Source organism: Leptosomus discolor, chromosome 10, assembly GCF_034619465.1.
Source record: "Leptosomus discolor isolate bLepDis1 chromosome 10, bLepDis1.hap2, whole genome shotgun sequence".
NCBI lineage: Eukaryota > Metazoa > Chordata > Aves > Leptosomiformes > Leptosomidae > Leptosomus > Leptosomus discolor.
In genome coordinates, this window is record NC_141400.1 from 4,393,030 (window position 1) to 4,416,297 (window position 23,268).

At 38.2% G+C, this 23,268-nt stretch overlaps 1 protein-coding gene across 1 annotated transcript in view; it reads right to left on the reverse strand.

Annotated features, from left to right (window-relative positions):
* Nucleotides 1-23,268, reverse strand: part of DOCK2 (dedicator of cytokinesis 2) — a 197,169-nt gene that overhangs the window by 125,486 nt on the left and 48,415 nt on the right. Inside the window, exon 26 of the mRNA XM_086470823.1 lies at nucleotides 10,579-10,727. Within this exon, the coding sequence (XP_086326949.1) occupies nucleotides 10,579-10,727 (149 nt within the window). The remainder of the gene's footprint in view (nucleotides 1-10,578; nucleotides 10,728-23,268) is intronic.

Genomic DNA, 23,268 nt, shown 5'->3' on the forward strand with positions numbered 1-23,268 from the left:
ACCTTGCACCAAACAAGGCACCTCTTTAACATCACATAGCACGGAAGGAACACCACAATTGCAGAAGCCATGGTGATTTCTTAATGATTTTGTCAGGCGGCTGAGCTCCAATATCACCTCAGGAGAAACTGCTGCTGACTGTCTTTCCTTTGAGACACCCAACACTGTCTCCTTTCTTTCTCCCGTTTTCATTAACCTTCCTCAGATCTAGCCATTTATTTACTATTACCTTTTAGTCCTACTGTGTCCTTCGACTATCACACATGCAAGCTTAAATGATCTTCTTGCTTGTCACAGCATTTCTGTACTCTATAAATGAACAACGTATTCACAGAATAATTTGTTTGTGGTTTGGGTTTTGGGGGTTGGTTTGGTTGGTTGGTTTTGGTTTTGTTTGTATTGGGTTTTTTTAATTTAAATTTCTCTGGTACCAGCCCATATTTATAAAAAGTCTTCACCTGGCAGTTGCTGCACAGAAGACACATTGGTTGGAATGCTTTCACAAAGCCGCTTTCTCTTCCATCTCCTCCACTTCCCAATATGCAAACTGTGAGCTTTTAGGTTTATGCCAATCAAATAATACAAAAACCATACAGTGTGTTTGTTCTTTGTATTTTAAATGCACTGGAAATAACAGTGAAATTAAAAATAAAAACTGACAGTGCATCTCTCCCCATATCAACTTGAACAATTAACCAAATACTCTTCTTGTCTCTATTTTTTTCCTCTTTTTTTTTTTTTTTTTTCTCAAATCACCTGAAAAACCTCCATCATAAAATTGCACTTTCTTCCAGTAAAACATAACTTCATGCTGTTTCATGGAAAGCAAATTCTTCATGGCTTATGTGAAGTTGTAATCAGAAAGACACTTTTCATCCAAAGAGCAACAATTAGAACCTTTCGGCCTCCCTGTTGCAGAAGAAGCATAACTTAGCTCTCCTAATGAATGTATTGGCACGGTTGAGCTCACAGCAGAACAAAGAAAATCTAGCCTTGCCGCTGGATTGTTGAATAGCGGCAGCCCTTGGTACTACAGTATCTTCACAAGCTTTTCACTTTTGGTGTGTTTTATTACACGGCTAGAAAGCAAGACATCATTTGAAACATTCCTTGTAAAACAGTATAAATTTTATTGGACTAAGAGGCTACTCAAACCACCCTTACCATCTCAGGGACTTGTAGTTCCAAGACTATACTAATGCATCCCAGATGCACTTTACTTGGTCACGGATTCTTCGCTACTGTTTCACATACAATGTAATAGTTACTGCACCCTGCTTGAAACGGAGAAGGGGGCACAGCATAATAGGAAAGGAACACAGGAAGGGATGGCATCTCACAAGAAACAAGAAAAAGGAAAACAGACAGATGTCGACAGCTTGAGGAAGAGTGGACAACGGATGTCAGAAAAGATGAGTCAACCATAAGAAAAGAAAAATGTGGTGCTTGAAACTGTATAATTTCTCGCACTAAAAAGAGTTCTCTCATTCACCTCCTTTGGGACCTAAAACGCAGCACATTTTCAAATCCTGCTCTTCTACTGGAAATGCTATTGAAAACTACTGAAAAAACACATGCCATTCAAGCAATGTCTTTATCAGAGCTTAGAGGTTCTCTGCTTAACAAATACAGCTTACACAGTGAAAAATAGAGGAAAGAGCAACACTGAGTACACAGACATGGAACTGTTCGGTAGCCTTATGGTGAAAGCCATCTGCCTGCTACAGATCTTTTTTCAGCAGGATTTTGTGTTTCTGTGAAAGGCATCCTGTTTGTTCCTTGAACTTGAATGCTTTCCATATTCACTAGCAGTACTGTAATGTTAAATGTAACTTTCAGGAAATAATTACCTTTAGATAAACTACCCACTGGTAAGTTTTTGATACATCTTCAGAGTATACTCTTGATGAACTCTGCTTTATTTACAGAGGTCTACGCAGCTGTTTTGTTTTCAAACCTTTTTTGTACATTCTTCTTGAACGCTGACTATAGCAATATACTTTAGGATTGTGCACTTCTGTCCAAAAGCAGTTTCCCATCTCTTATTCCAAAGTACTGCATTTATTAAATACTTTCAAGTTCTGCCTTGAAGTGTAGAACATTTGTTACCCTCATGCATTGGGGTACCAGTCAAAATTTGGCATTTTGTTTCAAACAAGCATACTCAACTGTTGAAAGAATGCATCCTAGGACAGCAGAGGAACTATGGCAAAGCACCTGCCATAAAATATGTGATTTTAACAAGCTACCAGTTAACATAGCAGCAGAGGAAAGGTGAAACAACCTAGTGCACCACATCTATACAAATAGACATTCTGCTCCTGAATTTTTCATTTCTTATTTACATCAACTGGAAAATACAAACATCAAATTGAGAAACTGCCTCATTTGTGTAACTTCCTCCCAATAACTACAAAAATTAAATGCAGCAATTATGTATACCTTTATCTTAAGCATAAACCAAGCCCCTTAAAGTTATATGGCTATGCCCATATCAGCAATTTGGCTCAGAACAATTTTGAGGCAAACCCCTTGATCACTTCCATTTACCATGTACTGCTTCTAAGTGGTTTCGTTGCCCACAAACTGGATTAATTCCAGATAAACTAGAAGCTCCTTGACAGTGCTAGAAATTAAGACATTAGGTTCTTGATCAATGTTTGGGTCACACCAATGTAAGGTGTGTGCCTTCAGAAAGGTGAGCCAAATGCACAATGGAGATGTCTGAATCACAGTATCAGACCATATCAGAGATGTCTGAACCACAATATCAGACCATACACCTTACTCAATGTAAACTGCCCAAGCCATCTACAACAAATTCATCAGAAGGCCCACAAGGAACCATATGAATCTAGTGGTACACTCATGTGGTGACACATTCCTTGCTACTGCAGCCATTAGCAAGTCATCCTACACAGCCAAGGCAAAAAAAGCACCATTAAAGGGGAAGCCACATTAAACAGAGCAAACATGGCATATGGATTTTTTTGCTGATACTTCTTAATATTCATTTGAATGTATGCAAAGCTCCCTGCTACAGCAGTGGCTACCTTCTGACAACAGTCTAAAAGCACTAAAACTCACAGCATGTAGCTTGCAGAGAGTTTTCTCTTTTCACCCAGGAAAGATACTGCATCTCACTGCAAGAACTGTAAGACTTAAATTACTTTCTGGTTAGAACTCTGTCCATGCAGCTACAGTACCAAATGTAAAGATATAAACTGGCATCTCAGCTGGAATTGTTAGCTGTGGTGCTGCAAGAAATATTCTATGATTTGGCCTCTGTTACAACTCAAGATATATTAATTACTCATCCCTGTTCTTATAATATTGATTACCACTATAATTTAAAAAAAAAAAAAATCAACAGCCAAAAATTGTACGCTACATAGCAGCACTTCTCACACTTCCCTTGGGAACAGAGAAGTCACTTGTTCATTAGTTTGCCTTTTTTTATTAATTCAAAGATGAGAGTTTTTATATTCTAACTTCACTTCCACATTTCAGTACGTGCTATACAATTATTAGTAACAGTTCAGAACATTACATAACTGTTTTAACATTTAGCCATGACTCCATTATTAAAGATGAAATCTGTCCTGAACTCACAAGTAGCACATAACACACCTTTCCTGGAAAAAAAATGTAACATGCTCCAGCATGCAAAAGGTATTTTCTGCTAAGCCTTTGAATTTTCACAGAAATTTTAGTAAATGAATTAAAGTGGTTTCTTTATAAAGCTGAGACTACCTTTCTTCTTGATAATCTAAGAACAATTAGGCATTCAATACTGACACTGCTAACGTAGCAAACCCAGTGTTTTCCCTCATTGCCAATACACAAGGTTGCTGCTTTTATTTTAACTAACAGCTTCTCGCTTCAGAAGACAGTCTAACAACTCACTGTAACATTTTCTTAGATCATATTTCACTTCACAAGCATGATATGTTTTTAGTGAAAGCTGGAAAACCCACCATTTGGCTGCAGTCCATTTGGTTAAACATAAGACTCTTCAGAAGCTAAATTAACAGCTTGTACCATATATAAAAGCTTCCTTGGAAAACATTAATTGTATTACTCCATTTCACGGAATATGGTCATAAAGAAATGTATGCTTGCCTTCACTGTTGAAAAGGATTTGCTAGGTGACCAAGGCATGAAACAATCAGAGCTCATACACGGCATGTGGGTCAGCAGTAGGAAGTCCTCTCACAGAACTCAAATTCCTTCAGATTCATTGATGGAATGGATGGCACACATTGGTACACATAAATTCGTTAATAGAAAATCCAAAGCAAACACAATTGCACTCTCTTGAAAAATATCTGTGCAGGGTAACAACAGTTAGTGTTTGATTAAGCTTTCACGTTCTACTTAAACTTTTGCAGTGTTAGGACAAAAAATAGAGTCATTCCGTTGTCTCCAAGTCAACCATGCACTTCAGAACGTGACAGAGTGCTCATTTATTTGGACTGCAACAAACATGCACTAACTGAATGGCTCCTTCAGAATTATAACATTACAAAACCTGTACTTGTGATATCCACTTGGAGATAACCTCTCCGGTCAATTCATTTCAGCTGTCCCAGCTGCGTCCCTTCCCAAACTCTTGCCCAACTCTAGCCTACTCCCTCACATGAGGCAGAGTGAGAAACAGAGAAGGCCTTGACACTGTGCAAGCACTGTTCAGCAATAACTGAAGTTTCGATTGAGGTGTTATCAACACTGTTCTGGTCACAAATCTAAAACACCATATGGGCTGTCACAAAAAGATTAACCAACCAGACCCAGTACGCTCACTCTCTCATGCATCCAGTTCTACACCTTTGTGTTCACCCTGACATACACACATAAAAAAAGCACACAGAAAAGGATAAAGACTTTTTTAAAAAGAATCACATAGTTCATAATCATGCATTGTTCTGATTGAACACTGTCTGAAGAACTCCAGAAGAACTGGCCCTAAAAGAACATGCAGGTTCCCTGACTGAAGTGCTTTGAATTCTCTTCTGCTAAGTCTTAAGATCTGCCATAAGTTAGGCAAATGCTTTACAAATTTCTGTACAATTCTAAAATGTCTCCAGACTTGTTTGTTAATATAACCAACAGTTTAAAATGCAGCTGCTGGCAATTACTGACTTTGTGCACAGAACAGGAAAAGATTATACATCTCACCTTCACTTGTAGTCTGAACCAAGATTTTACTTTAGATTCCAAGAGAGTTTACCATTACATTTAATCATGTAAGCACTAGTAATAAAAACTTGTTCTGATACTGTAAATATTAAACTATAGGATACGTGTCAGATTAGAGACAAAGTCACCTTACAAAGGGCTGTCAGATTGCACATGTCAAAGTTATTGCAAAGGGGGAAAAGGGAAGTGTTTTTAATTAAAACAGAAACAAAAAGTCACCGATTTCACCATGACTTTCATCAATGACTGACTTGCAGTTCTGAGCTTTAACTGTATTTCACAGGTGCTGAAAGCACACAATCTTAAGCTACAAAGCTAATTTTAGACACGATTCCATCAAAACAATGTCATCTAGGTCCAAAAGTTGTTTGCTGTAGAGGCAATTTAAAAGCAAACAAAAGCATCTCACCCAGATGCCTAACAGTGACTGTCTATTCATAGAAATAAAGTCCTTAACATAAACCAGTGTTCATAACAATGTGCTTGCTACCTGCAGAACCCAGCAGCTAGTCAGCAGCTGAAGAGAACAGTGTTTGAACACAAGGATCTGATGATTCAGATGTTCCCACTCACCAAACAATGCAGGGCAAAACAGCAGAGCAGAGCTGGTAATATAACAGTATCTTTTTCTTTGACAAAGAAAATATATTCTTCAAAAATTCTATAACAACTTCAAAGATCATATCTCACAATATAAATTTTGACCACACAAACACAGAACTACTGCTGCTTCTTTCCTGTCCTTTGTGTACGTTTTAATTCTGGTGATTTTCACAGAAAAAATCCAATGTAAAAATATCAAAGTTAAGTTTACAAAAAGTTTTAAATACTAATCCAAAACCAGATTTCTCTATTGAGATTGAAAAATAGAAGAAATATGGACAAGATTTTGGTGTTTTCAAGACAGAGTTAAGCATACAATTAATACTGTAAAGTTAGTCTACCACTAACACCTGAAGTTTTCTCCTTCAGCAGGTCAAATCATCCATTGTCTTAGATGCTAAGAGATACAGGAAATTAATTGTTCAATAGAAAGTGCATTAATGTTAAGTTTCAAGTGTAATCCCCTAAGAAATAATTCGGTTAATTACCAAAACAATTCTCTATGTCTAGATCACACTGAATAAAGGCATTCTGAGGGAGACCACCTAATAGTACTACCATAATAAATTGGCCATATAGTGAACTGTCTGCATTTGCCTGTGTGGGTATGGGATACAAAGTATTTCCCATTGCAAGTCAAAGCGTACATCCTTGAAACGAGATTTTTCACTTCACCTGGAAAGTAAACACCTACAGTGCACTCAGGAGAAATCTGTACTGTCTCCTAAAGACAAATTACATCTGATGCCTCAGATGCTGCTGTATTGAAGGTGTTTCCTTCCTTTAGTCTTTTCTTCTCCTTCAGATAATTCATCTCAAAAGCATATTTTTAGCACTAAAGCACGACCAGTGTTTAGCATAGCTAAAAAAAAAGAGGCCGTGACCCATGGATTCTCTGCCCAGGAAAGAAAAAAACTACTAGTTATAGTCATGCATTTGCTGTTGCAGTTAAAAACCCCACTGTTTATTTAATGACATATACCTTAATATATTCTAACATCCATATTGTCTCAGATCAGCAATTGCCTTCCCAGAATGCATGCCAGGGTATGTATTTTTCGCAACAGAAGCATCTCGTTCTTTCGTTGATGTCCCAACTATTCTACAATGCTTCTTATACTCACGAATACGATCCCTCCAGAGGGGCTGTCATATGCCGATACCACTACTGGATTTAAACCTACTCCAAGTGACTTTTCTCCTTATATTAGAAATGCACCAGTATTTACTGTAAATGAAATCTGTAAATAACTGCCACTCAAACATCTCACAGAGAACCTCCAGTTTACAGGTCACCTTCCTTAAAAGAAGCTTTTGAAGAAATGACACTTATTTTAAGCAAACATGAATGTGTTTGGGTTTTTTAAAACGCCTGTGTTTTAAATTCTCAGGCGTTTTCATGACGTAATGGCTTACCTGTCACCTAAAAAGCCATTTTTTGTCATAATGCAAAAAGGTTTGCCTGGCTACCTCGTTCAATAGGAGTAAAAGCACAGAATGCATTACATTTTAAACAACAACATTCTATACAAATGACATCATTTTAATTGGGCTGAAGTCCAAACCTGTGAAGAGTACCATCACCACAAAACCTCTGGTCTCCAGCTGTGTTTAAACATACATATCATACTGATCAGTGAACAAACCCAACCAAAAAAATTCCTATTCTTAAAGATAACATTCTCCTCAACAATAAAATGCATTTGATTTTAAATACAGCTAAGCATTTACCCAATATCAAAGGAGAACATCTGAAGGAAAAAAAAAAAAAAAAGAGCTTTTCTAAAGCTGTCAGCAGCCTCACACTAACCAAGTAGGTTTCAACTAAAGTGTTCCCAAATGAAATCTATACTGTTGGTCTGGGGTTTTTTATGTCTTTAAGGCCTATGTATATTAACGTATTTGCAGAACTGTCCAAAACCAGCAGTTACAAACCTCTCAAACATGGAATTTATTGAAACAATCACTTGCTTTTCTTCAATCATCTCTGCACTTCATTAACACCTTATTTCTAAAGACATTTCTATAGGAGACATATCAGTTAAGAGATAGCTAATATTCCGTCCTTCAAGCTTTTGATTTTACTAATATTGAGGAGAAAATAGAAAGTAATAATAATTTAAAAAAAAAAATCCATCTACACTTTAAAATGCTTTTCCCCAAGACAGAAACTCACAAGCACTTCCAAAAATTAACAAAAATATTTACTAGCAAGAATTCTACTTAGTAACTGTTGTCACACCTAAAATATGAATAAGACAGAGGCTGAAAGGGGTGTTTTTCTTTGGAAACAGTAATTTAGGAAATAAATAAAAAGGAATGCCTTTTAAAAAACCTCTACATGTTCCAATGTTTCTTCTCCAGAAAACATCCCATTTCATTTCTAGATCATTCCGTATGTATCAGCTCCTACTCTTGGAAACCAGACAAGTTAGAATCTACAGAATAGTCTTCAGACTGCACAGGGCTACACATGCTCATACCAAGCAACACAAACTCAACTTTTTCATGCAGTTCTGCATACAGCAATGTTCTCACTCATGCAAGCATGAGCTACCAACCCGTGTTTTCAGTAGGTGCTAACCAGTCTTTGACATGTCAGCTACTGTTACTACAGACAGCAATTGTTAAGTTTGAAAATAAACTTATGTGGTCCACATGCAGAAAGGATTCATCCATCTTGCTTTGTGACTGTGTTTCACCTTTTAAAGTATACAATAAGGAAACCAGTTCACTTTATAGTCCTATAAATTAACAACTTTGTTCTTTGCCCTATCATGCTTTCACCACTGCTTTATGAATTCTATTTGAAATTCCAAGGTTCCAATACCTCTTAAGTATCACCCTGTACCAATCCCTCCTGAAGTGCTTACGTCTAAAACAATGAGGAAAATAGCTCATAATACACATAAAAAGAACGCCTTGTGCAGACAAGCCTCTTCACTTTCAAACTCAAAGATTTTTATGAAACCAAGTAACATGCTCTAATGATTTCATTAGCAGAAAATGATCCAAGGATCCACAGCGAAAAATGGCTAAAATGACAACTTGCCTTTATCCAAAGCCTGCAAAGTTTGAACACAGGTATCAGAAAACTATAGCTCAGGAGAAATCAGCATGTATTCACAAAAGAAATTACAACTTTCCTAATGTAATTTATCATGATATTTTCTCAGTATAAATTCCTCAAATTACCGTGAAACTTCATCGAACAACCTACTGCTCATTAAAAAGTGAAGGACTAAAATGTCCATTCAATATTCTCTTGAATGGAAAAAGCAGCCACATAGATCACAACTTCTACAGTGCTCCAAAACTTCAAGAGCCTGAGAAAGAAACTACAGACTCAAAGTATAGTAAAGAGTAATCTGTTTTACACAGACATTGCTGACAGTAGAAACCATAAGCTACAACATTTGTACACTGAAAAACATTTCTTTCAGAAACTACAAAAGTTTTTATAAAAAAAAAACAAGATCAAATCTGAAAATTTTTTCTCACTACTTAGAATGATCTAAGTTGGGGCTGGAAGGGACCTTTCGAGGCCATCTAGTCCAACCCCCTGCAGTGAGCAGGGACACCTTTAGCTGGATCAGGGTGCTCAGAGCCCCGTCCAACCTGGCCTGGAATGTTCCCAGGGATCAGGCTTCTACCACTTCTCTGGGCAACCTGTGCGAGTCTTTCACCCCTCCCATTGTAAAGAATTTCTGCCTTATTTCTATTCTAAATCTGCCCTCCTTCAGTTTAAAACTATTACTCCTTGTTCTATTGCTACAGGCCCAACTTGAAAGTCTGTCCCCATCTTTCTTATAAGGTCCCTAACAAGTATTAAAAGGCCTCTCTAAGGTCTCCCTGGAGCTGCCTTTTCTCCAGGCTGAACAACCCCAACTCTCTCACCCTGTCCTCACAGGGGAGCTGCTCCAGCCCCGTGATCATTTTTATGGACCTCCTCTGGACCTGCTTGAACAAGTCGATGTCTTTCTTGTGCTGAGGACTCCAGCGCTGAACACAGCCCTGCAGGTGGGGTCTCACCAGAGAGGAGTAGAGGGGGAGAATCCCCTCCCTCGACCTGCTGGTCACGCTTCTTTTGATGCAGCCCCAGACACGGTTGGCCTTCTGAGCTGCAAGAACACACTGTCGGCCGATGTCCAGCTTTTCATCCACCAGTACCCCCAAGTCCTTCTCAGCAGGGCTGCTCTCTATCACATCATCCCCCAGCCTATATTGATAATGGGTGTTTCACCAACCCAGGTGCAGGACCTTGCACTCGGCCTTTTGAACCTCATGAGGTTTGGATGGGCCCACCTCCTGAGCTTGTCCAGCTCCCTCTGGATGGCACCCTGTCCCTCCAGCGTGCTGACCACACCACTCAGCTTGGTGTCAACTATACCATCAATACTCAGCTTGGTGTCATAATATTAATTTCAGTATGTATCCCACTGAACTTATCAGTCAAAGCTCAAAGTACGTAAAGCCCTGCTAGGAAGAAACACAGCGGCCTCACTGCTTTTAATAATACGATGGTGATTTACAGCAGCTGACTATTTAAAGAATATAAAATTGAGAAATAAAAAAAGATAGCACAGATTTCAGTACTTCACCTTTAATACCTCAACTGCCCTTTGACTTAAGCTTATGAAAAATAGAAGAAAAGTTCAATTTGCCACTGACTTGGATTAAAAATTTAAATGAGATTCATCAGCATCAATAATTTACTACTTAATCAGGTCAGGCTTACTACAGACTTGGACCATCTACATCATCATCAATACTTACAGGGTCTTGACAGCTCAGAACCTCCAGGATGCTATTGAGTAATTCAATGCAGTACTTCTTCTCTTGGACCTGGAGCTGCTGATCATCCTTCTGTTCCAGTAATTCCTTCAGCTCTTTTGTAATCACAGGAAGCAGAATGTCCCGGCATTCTGAAAGAAAGCAAATTATCTTAATAACAAATATAAATCAACTACTACTTGCAAATAAACCCTCCTCCAAACAACGAAATACAGTATGCTTTAACGGATGCAGTCCATTCAACATGAAATTGTTGGTTCTCCAATAATTCCTCAGCAATACTCTTAAACATGTGTGATATTTTTGGAAGTCAACAGTATTTCTCGTATATGAAAAACACAAAATTCCTGATAAAAATAATTTGTTTCAGTTAAATTCTGAAGAGTATTTAGCTTGTCCCAAGCACATAGGGACAAATTATTCACTTTACATACAAAATAGCTAGAAATAAGCTACGTTTAAGTAGTGACAGGATTTTAATGTAAGAAAAATACTATACTTATTAAATTATTCTTTCTGAAAATAAGACACAAACAGCAACAGAATTGTTCTATGTAGGTCATTTTGAAACATACCTTTATAAGAACATACAAAAGAATGCAGACAAGGAAAAACTCTAATGAAAGTCCTGTCAAGCCTATGAGAGCAAGAGCTATGCATACATTCATCCTTATTTAAATCTAAGGAAGCTGACACAAATAGTAAGTTACATTTCAATCCCACGTGTACACTGACTTTTTAAGACAGAGGTCCTTATAGGAAATGTCGGGAGGACAAAATGCACAAATCTGAAAGAACTTCAGTGAAGGTACTATCTATCCAGGAATGAAAGAAACAGATCTATTTTTTTTCTAATTAAATTGATACATTGCACTGAGTGATTTAAGTAGCAACTTACTTGTACAGTGCTGTGTAATTAAAGAAAGTACAGCACAACAGCGTGAATAATGCTTCAAAGATTTGTTGTATTTATGAAACATGCGAAGAAAACAGAGTGAAATGTATCTTCAAAGGTTCCACCTCAGAATAAAATTTGTATAGAATGACAGAAACGTTCTAGTCACAAACAGTAAGCTGAAGTTCTTACTTCCACTCAAATTATTTCTTATTGCTTAAAATTCTTGTCCATTTTAACTCTTTGGAAAACCATTTATATCACCAATTGGATACTATTTTCTATCAATATCACACACCACAGTTTCTGAAAAAATAATAGAGCAAAACTAGAAAAACTCTTAATTACTGAAAACAAAAATTAGGCTTTTTATTTTTTCTTTTAAGAATGATTCAGCACACCTTTACCTGCCGTACAGCATACTCACTCCTAAATAAATGGAGTGTGAGATGTGATGAAACTGTATCCAATGTGATTCAAAACAAGCCAGGGGCTTACAAATCCCCAAAACTGTGTTAGTACAGAAAGAAAGGAGGTTAAGAAAGACTGGAAAAGAATGAGAAGTAGATTATAAAATTCCGAATTTTGAAACTATCCATGCAGGTTACTCTTATTTCAAGTAACAGCTCCAAGCCATATAAAGCCAAGAGCTTTTAATCACATCTAAGGGGCAGCATAAATTCTTGTCTCAAAGTATCTCAACTCTTGGTAATGCCACAACACGAATAAAAAGCTCTTTATCTGATTTTCTACAACTCTTGTTCCAAGATACAAGAGAAATCTTACTCGATTACTAAATTACAAACTCACTGGTAAAACAGAGGGTTTATGTGTATCAACACAAGACCTGTTCAAAGATCAGCATGAAAAGGAATTTCACACAGCTTATAGTTCATTTATTTGATGAATTCTACACATAGACAAGCTTCCTCTACTTAATGCAGGCCACAGACTACCCCTCTGATTCAGAAACCAAATAGCTGCCCTTACAAAGCACTCAGTAGAGCATAGTAGGGAGGCACACTACCACCCCCAAAGCACTTCAGTGTGGATTTGTGTCCATGGAGACAGCAAAAAACTCCCCTCCAAAAGTCATCAGCACTGATAGGTTTGTAGTCACCAGCTATAGACATCAAACATTACACATTTTCTGAAACTCAGATATAATTTGGTGATCTGGATATTCTCAATTTGCTCAATTGAACCACTTCTAATAACTAACTATAAATGCAACAAATGCAGTGCCATTAGCCTCTTGATCAAAAAGTAAACCAAAGAAACATCATTAGCAAAGTTAAAAGTTACATGCAATACCTTTAAAACTTGCTGAAGCGTGATAGTACTTTTTTTTCTTAATGAAGAACAGGTGTATATATTCAGTCAACAAATAAGTACAAGTTATAAATTAAATTATTACCTACCTACTTTTGAAAAAGCTAGAAAAACTTTTTTCTGTTTTCATTGCCATCTGGGGAACCTGTCCTTCAAAAGTCTAGGCTTATTCAGAGGGGAAACAGTTCGTAGTGTGATCAGTTCAGGATTCATTTCTCAAGGGTCTGACCACTCCAAAAATATTTAAGTTATTTTTTTCCTTTGGACATAACATTTATTGCTAACCAAGTTCCATTTCATGATGGTTATGAAAAAGACCAGAGGCATATTAGCGTGAACACCTCCTAAACCTACTAGGATAAATACCCACTTCTCTAAAACAGCAATGACTGTTTCATTTCCACTGCAGAGGTGGGCTGAAAGTTACTCGCCAGAGTTTTAACTTCTCTACACAGTCCATATGCTGCTGAGATAGAAGCTGCATGTCACCTTGGCGAGATACATGCAAGGAACTTGCTTATGAAGTTGCAAAAGAGAAATTAAAATGGGACTGCATTGGGTTTCCCGTCTGTTACTGAACAATTGCATGCAAAAAATTGCTTCACATCTGTTTAACCTGTATGAAAACACCCACGCAGCAAACACTGAGGACCATCAAAAATTCAGTTTCTTTTTCTGTACTCACTTTGCCTCATCCCTGTCTTCCAATCCAGATTCTCCAACGGAATACACTGAGAGAATCATTCATCATGAGCTAAACCCCCATCTTTCCTACAGCATTGTGGATCCTATACTGTCCTGGTTTGGGCTAAACCAGAACTAATTCTGGTTTAGTGCTTTAACTTTTCAGCTAAGTCTCCTCTAACTAATGGCACTTTCTGAAACCAACAGCCTGTTTTCCCAGACAGCGACTGCTCCCAGCAGTGCTAAGGCCTGGTGTTTATAGTTCGTACCAAGGAACGGGATGCAGAGAGGCCCTGGCTTGTACTTGTTCTTATGGCGACCAAGGTCACTGCTGAATCTTGTCCTGCGCGTTGGGGTGCCGGGAGGGAAAAGGGTCGCAAGCACGAAAAAGGTCGCCCCTGCAGGGAGGAGCGAACTGGGCAGGTGACCCAAACCTGACCCACAGAGCGTTCCATCCCATAGACGTCATATCCAGTGTGAAGCTGAGGGATCACGAGGGTCTCTTTCTCTTCTTCGATGGCCGACATCTGAGGAGGGCTCTGTCTGTTCTGTCATTGATCCTGATTTGTGCATCCCTGAATCCAGGGCCTGAGTCCAGCTCCTGCAGCCCGTCCCTGTCTGCTGCCGAGTCCAGCCTGGGACTGCCCCAGTGCCAGCCCTGCAGCGCGGTGGGGACGTATCGTCATCAGGGTGGGGGGAGTTCAGTTCGGTGTTGGTTTTGTGTATATTTGTATATATTTAATGATTTCCTTATTCTTATTATTATCTTTCCTTTTACTGTTATTGTTTCATGAAAGCTGTTTTAGTTTTTTTTTCCAAACCGTAAAGTCTCTCTCCCTCTTTCTCTCTCCTTTCCCTTTTGGGAGGGGAGAGGGGTTAATACAGACCATCTGTCATTCGTTAGTGGCCGGCCCAGCCTCAACCCTTGACAAATACACTAACCCAAATGACAGGCGACAAAGCTCATCTGCATACAGTATCACTGTACATACTTGTCTGCAGTTATATCTACGTCTACACCTGGAAACATATTGTGTCACAAGTTCTCTGCTCTAAACCTTGTGCATACAAACTCCGCTTTTTATAAGGATGCATAACTATTAGACTAACATTCTGCAATAGACACAGTAACAGCCACAATTAATACAACTTGAAGATGGGCCTATTTAGACAAACAGATCCAACCTTTCACTAATCTGCAATCACATGTCATAGGAACACAGATTCCAAACCAAAAGCATGTAAGAAATTACGCTGGCAACTGTTTTCTCATATTCTTAAAAACAGTGTCTTTAAAACATTTCCACTCAAAAAAAAAAATCAGCAGGGACTGCTACCCTAACAGGCTTGTCCATAACAACAAAGTTCAAAGTCATACCAAATAACATGACACCTCAGCTTCTTTTCACCACTCACAAACAGGGCAGAAAGTTAGATGCACACACCAGTTTCACATCTGCCAGGATAAACATACTTATTGCCCCCACTCATCCAAAACAATACCCAGCCCAATTTTTAAGCCATTAAGATCTCTCTTGAAATGTCCAACAGTTAGCAAATATAAAATTTCTCTGTGGGTAGCTTTTACAGTTACAGGAAGCAACTGGATAATAAATCATAATAAAAACCTATGCTTAACAAACTTTATTTCAAAAGTAAAGTAAGAGACTAGACTGAACAAAGTCACTGATCAAGGGGAATCCTGTATTCTAGCTAAAGTACATTTTAAATTTGTGCTCATATAGAAAAAAGCTAGGACTTCAAGGCAGGTATTATATGTCTATTAATCACTAAATGACACCTGACTTCACATGTCACCGATACCCATTTGATCAATAATCGGGAAGCACAGAGGAGATCATGAGTTACCAGTTGCCCTGGACACCCTAAAGAGGAGTGGAACTAACTTCACTGAATTTAGAACTCCTCCATACCAGGGTTTCAGAATCCAGTAAGAATTCTTCCTACTAGATTGCAGAATGTCCACTGTTGTCTGTAACTCGTTTAAAAACCACACACACATGTATTTTGGTACAAGAAATAAGTCTTTGACGTAAGATTTCTTCTGCACAAAGCCATTCCATACTTAAACATGAAGAAAGCAAGGCTTCTTGCGTAGACAAAATTTTCCTATTGTACTGAGAGGACAGCTGAGGCAGAAGGTACAATTGATTTCCTCCAGTTTTAAGAGCCAATTACTCTGCAAGCTTCATTACTCTCACTTGTGCTTTGCATTATAAATTAAAAATTGATCCATATTTGATACATACAGAATCTATTAAAAGGACTTAACATATGCAGCTGATCAATTATTTACAGTGCATTTTCAGATGTGAACAATGTTGAAGTTTCAAGCTACACAGAAATCCAAAGGTCGTTTAACTAGCCCTAGCTATATTATTTCCCCTTTTTTAAGAAACGCACAAACAACTGCAATTGTAATTAATGGAAAAAATTGTTCAATATATTTTTATAAGCAAATTGTATTTTTTGTATTAATTACTTTGGCTTACATTAAGGCTATATGCCTATATTTTGTGACGGACCGCTACATAAACTCAGCTTGTTAGTTAAGGCAATACAAGAGAATTACTTTATTTTGTGTGTAGCAAACAACTCACACCATGTACTTCCAGGACATTATTCATAAACAAGAGACAATAATCTTAGAAAAGGAAAATCAATTAGGTTCTATAAGATCCCTACCAGTTAAAGTCATCCCATACGAGGACACAATTGCAAGATGCTCTGACGAATGCATAAAATCAACGGAACTGAAAAAAGACTAGCATTTGTAGCAAACAAGCCCTGCTCTCAGCCTGAGCCTGCAGGTGGACAAGTATTAACATAAAACTGTAGTCATGCCTTCTCATCTTTAAAAACCCAGTTAAAACCATTTCACTAGAACATTATACAAAATGTAAAATCTCTGTATTATCTAGGGACAAAGAAAAGTCTATTGAATGGGTATATAAATTCCAGATTACAACATTAAGGTATCATTGCACAAGTTAAGTAAGCAAAACGAGCAAAGTGCTCATTTGAGCATCAACAACTTATTGGGTAGGGAAAAGGAGATAACAATTACCAAACTCATGGAAGGCAGTCAAGAAAAGAAATAGCCAAAGTAAAACTTTTTTGTTGTAGTATTTGATGATCTGTACTCATTACTGAGCGCACCCTCAGTAAATTTGCAGATGACACCATGTTGGGCGGGAGTGTTGATCTGCTCGAGGGTAGGAAGGCTCTGCAGAGGGATCTGGGCAGGCTGGATCGATGGGCCAAGGCCAGTTGTATGAGGTTCAACGCGGCCAAGTGCCAGGTCCTGCACTTGGGTCACAACAACCCCCTGCAGCGCTACAGGCTTGGGGAGGAGCGGCTGGAAAGCTGCCCGGCAGAAAAGGACCTGGGGGTGCTGGTCGACAGACGGCTGAACAGGAGCCAGCAGTGTGTCCAGGTGGGCAAGAAGGCCAACAGCATCCTGGCCTGTGTCAGAATGGGTGTGGCCAGCAGGAGTAAGGAGGTGATCGTGCCCCTGTACCCGGCACTGGTGAGGCTGCCCCTCGAATCTTGGGTTCAGTTTTGGGCCCCTCATTGCAACAAAGACATTGAGGTGCTGGAGCGGGTCCAGAGAAGGGCAACGAAGCTGGTGAAGGGTCTGGAGCACAGGTCTGGTGAGGAGCGGCTGAGGGAACTGGGGCTGTTTAGCCTGGAGAAGAGGAGGCTGAGGGGAGATTGTATTGCTCTCTAGAGCTACCTGAAAGGAGGGTGTAGCGAGGTGGGGGTCGCTTTCTTTTCCCAAGTAGCAAGTGACAGGACCAGAAGAAACTGCCTCAAGGGCTATCAAGCATGGGAACAGGTTGCCTAGGGAAGTGACTGAGTCATCATCCCTGGAAGTATTTAAAAGACGTGTAGACATGAGACTTAGGGACAGAGTTTAGTGGTGGACTTGGCAACAATAAGTTTATGGTTGGACTCAACGGACTTTTCCAGACTAAATGATTCTGTAATTCTATGATTAAGCAATCCACGTACACTCACCTCCCCCTGCCACCCCAAGAAAGCTGAAGACAGATGGGGGAGAGACATGGTAGGGGGGCAGATGCCTATTTAAGTTCTAGCTGCTTTTTTGTGTGATAAATGATGTGGTGACATTGCCAAAGACAGACATACTCTTTCTTAATGTTCAAACTCATGAAAAAAACAACTGTTCTGACCAGCTTTTTTTTCCTAAAAGCCAGAAAAAAAACCCCATGTGCTGCTCCAAACTGTATTCAAACACATAAAACATTAACATACAGTTTGAGTTCCTTGCATTTGTTTAATCAGAGAAGTTCCTGGTAGCACCTTCCTGAATAAGGACGGGTAGATTGATTCTCATAAAAGATTAAGCAGTTCCATGTTTTCAGATTTGGGTTTGGTTGGGGTTTTTTAACCCCTCTACTCACCTTATTCTCCTTCAGAAGGTATCTAATGATTTCTTCTGTACCAGGTAAGTGAAATTGAAACTCTAAGTCATTAATGCAATAATGTCATTAAAAAAGACATTTGGGTCTCCTTCAGCAAAAATCACAGACAGGCTTCATTCCTGACTGCCTCATATGTGCAGCCAAAATGGTAATAAAGATTTAACACCACTTTTGTCTCCCTTAGGAAACACTACTCTTGATTCCCTGGCATGCCTGTAGTCATATCCATCTGTTAGGATGGCTTCATGCCCACTTAAAAACTGGCACGCCAATTTAATAAGGACATAGGTGTCATCTGAATACAGATTTAGAGCAAAGCCTTAAAAATAAAATCAGTGAACAACATTCTTTCAACGAGGAGAGACTTCTGATGGCAGTCAGTGCTCAATTAAAGTACCATGCCTCTTCACAAAGGACATTTGTTCACAACTGCCTTTCTATTAAAAGTCTTCCCTCTGTTATTTGCCATTTAACTCTTTGCTGGGAGCCCAAAAGTCATGAACTTAAAATTATATGTTTTATTCATTGCTAAATCTAAATTCAAATTTCACAGTTTAGGTAAGAGCCACAGAAAGGGGAGGTACAACAGGTCACCTACAGTCTCTGACAGCACTAAGACACAAACTCTTTTTTGTCTCCTGGAATCTAGAATTAACACAGGAAGGAGAAACACAATAGTTGATCCTGTGAAGCCAGCACATAACACCATTGCTGACCATTCAAATAAAGTGGCAGCAAGTAAGGTCAGATACAAAATAGGTACCACATTAATGGTCACAGCACACCACTACGACCAAACATAACACAGCAGGATACATGCACGTTCCAACTTCAAAGTGTATCTTCAAGTTCCTCTGCTCCTCACAGGAGCCAAGTAACACCTCGTATTCAAAGGCAGTCAGAGCAACATCTAACACTACCATTGCTGTAGCCAAAACAAGACTTTCAGTGTTCAGTGCCTTTTCCAGCTTGCAGTCACTATAGTCTGCCAGCCTGCCACGAGTGCTTCTCAGCATATCCTCACTGGCAGATTTAAAAATTTGCCTTGTGTTTGGACTATAGAATACTGATGAATTCCAACTTGCATGTTTCCACATTTCATGTAACTGACACACAAAATTTTGCTAAAGTGACAGCTTCGTATCAATGCCTGTAATACGTCTTTTTTCTCTCTTCTCTACTTGAAGTAGTTGTAAACATGGAGGGTTTATACCTACATTTAGAAGCTCACTGTTAAAACTAGTTCACCTAACTTGATTTAGACTTCCCTCCATGCATCAAGATTTTTTTTAAAAATGTAACTAAAAAACCTGCTATAACGGGTCAAGTCTAGCAAAACATTACCAGTAGCAATATTGAGCACATCACCTACTCTTCCACAAAGAGAAGAAAGCAATGGCTTTAATGTGTTCATCACAAACATATGCAGATAAATACCTACAGATATGCATATGCCATCCTTCTCCATATCAAAATGTTGCAGGAGTAGAACTGACAAAAAACAAATACAGGATTTGAAGTGATGCTTTAAAGGTAATGTAGCCCTAAAAACACTACTGCATATTACAAAAGGAGAAAGGAGAAAAAAAACAAACCCACAAAAACACACCTACTCTCAGAAGTATGTTTCTCAAATTAATCTTTTCAAAGCTAAGTACAAAATTCAAGAATGAATCCACAGGAAAGATTTTGTGTTTCAGTAAAGAATCATTTTAAAGGAATTTATGAACAGTGAGTATTTTCAATTTTTTTCCCAGTAGCTAAAAATGGGAGAGCCAAATGCATTAATCTCCTATGTTTTTAAATGTTGAAAAGTTGTGTTGAAACCAGTGCAGAAGAAAAAATAAATCATAGAAAATGAAAAATAAAAATTTGGTGTAAGAATTCATATCAGTAGCAATACTACCTAAGACTACAAGAATAGTTAAAATCAGTGTGTATAACTTGTACATATCCAAAATCACAACAAGGACTTACAGCTGGATCTTTAAAAGAAAAAAAAATAGAAATCAAACATTATATTCCTTCTGAAATGTAGGCATTACACAAGACAAACTTGCATTTCCTGACAGACAGCGGCACATTGTAAACAAATTCAAACCTTCAGAAAGAAGAATTCCAAAGAACATGGAAGTACAAGTCATAATCTTCCTCTATTTTTCAGATAGAAAAGTTCATTCAAGAGTCTAGCAGGACAATCTTAGATTGCTGAGGCTCTGCAGCACACAAACGCATTCACTTCATGCTATATTACAGTTCACCTATTTTATTACACTGGTTCTGCTTAAATTTAATGTTACAGTATTGAAGATCATAATCTAATTGAAAAGATGTATATAAATAAATAAATATATATATAAATAACAACATGCACAATATTCATAGCACAGGACTAACTTATTAACAGTTTTCCTCAGCTGCACCTCAAAAATTTATAGCACATTTATATGTGCATTACTTATTAAGGAATAAACCTCAGATCTGACTTAAATCTTTGCTCTTCTAAATCATCAATACACGAACTAGCAATACTTTTCAAGCAGTGAAATAAAAGAATCAGAATACTTTACAGGTAAAACTCAGTGAAATACACGTGACTGTTAGGAAACCAGTCTAATTATGGGCGTATGCAACTACCTATCTTGTTTAAACAACAGAAAGAGTACTTCAGTTAGGAAAAAAATTACTGTAGTCTCAGCATTTCTTCTGGCATCTGGCAAATTAACCCCTACTGCTAACATATGTCTCTTGCTGCTGTTCTTCCAAAACCAGCATGTGGTTTGCATATGCTGAACATGCAGCAGCTATGTCTACAGCCACAGTGAGCAGAGGACCTGGATTTTGGGCCAAGAGACCGAAACTCTATTCCCATCCCTGCCAGTGACCATCTGTGTGACCTACTTAAGAGTTTATAGTCTTTGGAGTAGATCTCACAGTGTTCTGCTACAGCACAAACTCCTGATCAGGAGTGGACCTCTAGAGAATACCAAGTCAGAAGCAGCAGTGTGAATACATGCACATTTTTTTATAGGTTCAAGCATTTTATATTCATTTCACACCAATAAAAACCAATTCTCCCAAGGCTAACTGATTTACAAGTTTCAGGATAATGTCAGTGAATACTCCATCGTCAGCTTAGAATAAAAACCTGTCCCCAAACACTGTAAGCTCAGACAGACTAACCGCAATAAAAATTGCATGTAATTTGTGAACATCTACATCTTCATTTGTGATCTCTCAAAAATGGAGAGATGGCCAGGGAATTTTGGCAACAGGTTTCCTAAAAGAAGCCAGTGAAACATCAAAAGTAGTTTTACATACAAATGGAGCAATTCTAACAAAACTTTTCTTTCCTAGGTCCAATAGAGCATCTCACAAGAAGGAGAGAATAATCCATTACATCCCACTATAACAAAGGGAAAGATATATGACAGGAGACAGTGTCTTACATCACAAATGAGACTTTGAAATCCCATTAGAGATGCTTACACAGGACATGGCAATCATTTCTTTCCCTCTGATATTTTTAAATAATGAATTACTGACTCATCTAAAAGGAAAGTGTCAAAAATTAAGTTTAAGAAGATTTCTTGTCCTCTGATCAAGAATGACATAATATTGTCTGAAGACAAAACTGGATAAATGGCTGTGCATGTGCTCTTATATCCTGTTAGAATGTTCCTAAATGTTACACTGAAAGTGCACAAGCAGTTGAAAAGCATCAGTTTTCCTACGTTCAGCCACACAAACACCCGAACCACCATAACCCCTGTAAGCTCTACTACAGTTACAGAGTGAGAACAAGAAATCAATGCCTCGAAAAAACTTGCCAATGCAATTTAAAGGCCTGTACAAGTGCTGTAGCACTGTGAGGCTTTTGAAGATCAATTACAGCAGAAGTCAACAGGACTGTGCACCTTATCTGACAAAAGCACCCTATTCCATGACAGTTTACAGTGAAAACTTTGGAATGCCTGGGAACACATACCAATAAATTCAGCTTAACCTCAAGGTTTCCAACTTCAGGCTCATGAGTAACTTATTTAATAAAACCAAATTTCATTGGCTTTTTATTATTTTTTGAAAAATCATTTTCATGTTCTCACAAGTCTACTCCCTTAGAAAATATTGTGAACATCTAAAGGTAAAGGAAAAGAAATACCAATACATGAAATACAATTAAATCATAAAGACAATACCACTGGGAGTAGAAGTAAATGAACTGAACTGGAACTGAAACTAGCTACACTGAAAGAGACTAAATACTAAAGCCTGGAGGAAAAAAGGGTAATTTGAAACACACACAAATTAGTAGACTTCATTGTAATTAGCTATGTAGTTAAATATATTCCATATTCATGGAAGAAAAAAATACTACCTGTTCTAGATAAACGTGAACTTCAGTTAATGATACTGTTGGCAACCTCACCTTAATTATCATGCAGCATCCTGTTCTGTGATACACTACTTTCATTCTTGTAAATGACCTTCCACCTCACTGCTTGAGCAATGAATCAGGCACTGTCCACAGCCCACACACACAGTTGGTTCTCTACCCAATTAATTGCAAAATCAATTGTATTTAACGTAGAGCAAAAAAAAAATCTTTGGAATTTTCTGTTTTAAACCATGGCAATGTACAACATAAAGGGCTTGTTTCCTATTTACTGTGCACAATATTACAACAGCACAGTACAGACACTTTTTCATACTAGTATAATACCAGAGGTACTTAATAGTGTATTGGTTTTTTCACATTCTTCAGTGCCTGCACTTAAGCATGTGTTGTGGACCTACAACCCTACGGTAATTACAACTTGAAGGTTAAATCCAAGCAATACAGGAACAAAACAGAACTGTAAATACTCATAAAACATCAGTTACACATAAAACACCCTGCAATTATCCCAAGGTTGAATTTCTGCCATTAGTAATGTACAGACAGGCTGGGTGAAGGTAAAGTTATAGAGATTATCACCGAAAAGAGAAAGTCTATGACTAAATGCCCTAACAGATACTCAGGTAACACCGCTGAGGAAATGGTAACATAGTTAGCTGGCCATACCACGTGTTAGAGAAATAACAACTTCATTGTGGAATGGTGTCACGAAAAAGAAAATATACTTGCAAGAGTCTATTTGACCCTGATGGGATTGCAGTGAGGACGGTGAAAAGGTATGTCTGCCCACCTCCCCACCAGAGGATGGGAGGAAAAAAAAAAGGGGGGGGAATTGTCAGGTTCAGGCACGTATAAATTTTAAACGCTACAGTAACAGCAAGAAGCAGTTTTAT